At 48.4% G+C, this 3,038-nt stretch overlaps 1 protein-coding gene across 1 annotated transcript in view; it reads right to left on the bottom strand.

Annotated features, from left to right (window-relative positions):
* Positions 1 to 2,551, bottom strand: part of MRPL16 (mitochondrial ribosomal protein L16) — a 4,604-nt gene extending 2,053 nt beyond the window's left edge. Inside the window, exons 1-2 of the mRNA XM_006876461.1 lie at positions 2,497 to 2,551; positions 2,159 to 2,224 (exon numbers count right to left, since the gene is read on the bottom strand). Of these exons, the coding sequence (XP_006876523.1) occupies positions 2,159 to 2,224; positions 2,497 to 2,551 (121 nt within the window). The remainder of the gene's footprint in view (positions 1 to 2,158; positions 2,225 to 2,496) is intronic.
* Between the last annotated feature and the right edge of the window lie 487 nt (positions 2,552 to 3,038).

Genomic DNA, 3,038 nt, shown 5'->3' with positions numbered 1-3,038 from the left:
CAATGACTGAAACTGCACATCTCAATGAGGGGAAAGTCTTCAAAGGAAGTTACCACTAAACAATTCCAAGGGCTTCTATCAAGGAGCTCTGGTAGCGTAGTGGTTACGATTCGGGCTGTGAACCTCAAGGTCAGCAGTTCGAAACTACCAGCCGCTCTGCAGGAGAAAGATGAGGCTTTCTGCTCCCATAAAGATTTACAGCCTTGGAAACCCTGTACAGGGTCGCTATGGGTTGGAACCGACTTGATGGCACTTAACAACAAATACTAAGTTTATCTTGTGGATGCTTTTACTGACCCTGCAGTCTTTCAGCTATGACAATAGTTAATGCAAGTAATGTTTCTTTGAAGATAGGAAACCAAAACTTTTTAATTAAAAATGACTTTTTTCGACAGTACAGTGGTATAAGACACTGTCAGAATACTTTTTTTTTGGGGGGGAGGGCCTGAATGTTCACTGTGTGCTAGATGTTGAGCTAAATACTTTATATACCTTATTTAATCCTTAAAACTATTTTTATAGCCTTGGTATTAGGGCATCTTTTTTTATTTTTTTTTTAATTTAAATTTTGAACTTTTAGGGCCAAATAAAAAAATATAGCGTTCAGAATACTCACAAAGTAAATATATGAACATATCCATGTAACTATCACCCAGGTGAAGAAACAGAAAATTAGATGGTCTTATCTCCATTTTGTAAGAGAGGAAACTGGAGGCCTAGAAACTACATATCAAACAAAGAGTAAAACACCTTAAAAAAACCCCCCAAAACTCCAGATACTAATGGTTATAAAGGGGGTAAAAACCACTATTACTGTACATGAGATTGCCAGCATTGCCACTCTCTTGCTAGAAAACGTCTAACCCGGGAATACTTTGATCCATGCTGTCCTCTTTGTATGAAGCAGCGTTGTCAAAAAGTTTGTGGAAAAATTCCATTTTTCTAAAAAAAGTTTTGAAGCCCCCTCATATGACTGTTGTTAAGTGCTGTTGAGTCAGTTCTGACCCACAGTGACCATATATAGGGTTTCCGAGGAGCAGCTGGTGGTTCTGAACTGCTGACCTTGTAGTTCGCAGTCCAGTGCTGATCTGACAGCGCCACACCAGGAGCCTCCTCATATAATAATGGGGGGCTTTTCATGCCCTGACCTGCACAGAACCTGCAACACACAACAGTATGCCAGGTGAGGGTGGATGGGTACAACTCCAGGATGGATTTGCTATGAGGGGCCTTCAGAGAGTCTGTGGAAAGTGGAATTGAAAGATCAAAAAGTTTTCCATGATTTTTTGAAACCCCCTCATATTTTCTTAAAGGATGACAATTTAGGGGGAAAAAAGTTGACACGCTAGTCATTTTAAACATTCCTAGAGTCAAACTGACCGGACTTTACCAGGCAGTCAAATACAAAACACAGTAATGTTGAAGATACGGCCCCTCCTCAAGTTCATGTGCAACAAGTGCAATTTAGTGAAGTAGCATTTTCCCAAGTCAATACATGCTATGGGGGCATCCAGTAGCTTAGCAAGCATGTGTAGAAAGCCCTCAGCTCCAAGACTGTCTTTATTCTGAAGTTCACAGTATAAAAGAAAAAGATTTACAAAATTGTGGCATTAACAGATGAATGCTTTCCACATATTTTTGTTATGACCATGTAATATGTGGCATCCTGGGGTGGTGCTGTAAGATAAGCACTGGACCTCAGGGTCGGTGGTTCAAACCCATCAGCCACTCCTGGGAAACGCTACACAGGGTTGCTACAGCACTTAACAACAATGCATAATGTGAAACCGCATTTGGAGAAAACATCAAAAGTCCAAATGTAAGGTCATTTAGATCGAGGTAGATGATGTCCCCATGGCACCCGTGGTATGTCGTTAAGTGCCATCGAGTTGGTTCTGACTCAGCGACTCTACATAGGGGTTTCCCAGGAGCAGCTGGTGGGTTTGAACTGCCGACCTTGTGGTTCGCAGCACAGTGCCGACCCTACAGCGCCACACCAGGCGTCCATACCCCTCGTACGATGGCCTTAATACCTGTTTACTGAACTAGGGAATGGGGGATAGGCGGGGCCAGAGCACTCTTCGGTCTTCAGTTAGCCTCTGATGGGTTCCAAGACAGGCAAGATCTAGTAACCAGGACAAGGCAGATCCGCTCTCACCTTCAAAGGTGGGCACCGGGAGCAGCGTCTTCAGGCCGGCACAGGCGGGCGAGGCCGCCCCAACACCTACGAAGACAACTCAGGTTAAACCACGCGAGCATCCGGGCCGGGGACTGGGGGAACCTGTGTGTGAACGGTGGGACGCAGGTCCCCAAGGAGACAAGACGACCCCTAGAGGCGGCTGTGATTCCTCAGTGCGAACGCTGCGTGGGGGTGGCGTCGCCGTATGCAGGGCTTCAACAACTAAACACAGAGCCTGCTGGCGGTAGGGGAGGCATCGGATTGGGGCGTGCGGAGCACAAAGTCGTGTTCTCTAGGGACCCAAAGGGAGTTCTCACCTGACAAAGGCACTCGCAGCAGCGGCGCACCGGCGCGAGTCAGTTGCCGCCACATGGTGAAGCGCGTCCAGGTACGTGGGACTCCTCTCCGTGATAAACGGGGTAACTCCCTTCCTTCGCCCCAGCCAAGGGAGCGGCGCACGGGAGTCACGCCGAAATCCGCTCTCGGCGCCACTCAATCCGGCCGTAAGTGGTGTCCGTGTACTCCCTCCTTTCGCCCCGGCCTAGGGAGTGGCGCACGGGAGTCACACTGGGGTCCACTCCCGGCGCCACTCAGTCCGGCCGGAAGTGGTGTCCGTGTACTCCCTCCTTTCGCCCCGGTCTAGGGAGCGGCGCACCGGAGCCACGCTGGGATCCGCTCCAAGCGCCACTCAATCCGGCCGGAAGTGCTTTCCGTGTACGCTCTTATGTTGAGGGCTCCGACAGAAGCAAAGGAAACCCGAGCCACAGAACTTGGGTTCCGGGGTTGGAATCTACTGGTCACCCTGGAGGTTGAGTATATTAGCTCTACTTTGTTGTTGTTACTGCTGTTGAGTCAGTTC

This window comes from Chrysochloris asiatica, unplaced genomic scaffold, assembly GCF_000296735.1.
Source record: "Chrysochloris asiatica unplaced genomic scaffold, ChrAsi1.0 scaffold00381, whole genome shotgun sequence".
Taxonomy (NCBI): Eukaryota; Metazoa; Chordata; class Mammalia; order Afrosoricida; family Chrysochloridae; genus Chrysochloris; species Chrysochloris asiatica.
Note: the sequence above shows the minus strand (reverse complement) of the source record. Positions and strands in the feature narration are given on the sequence as shown.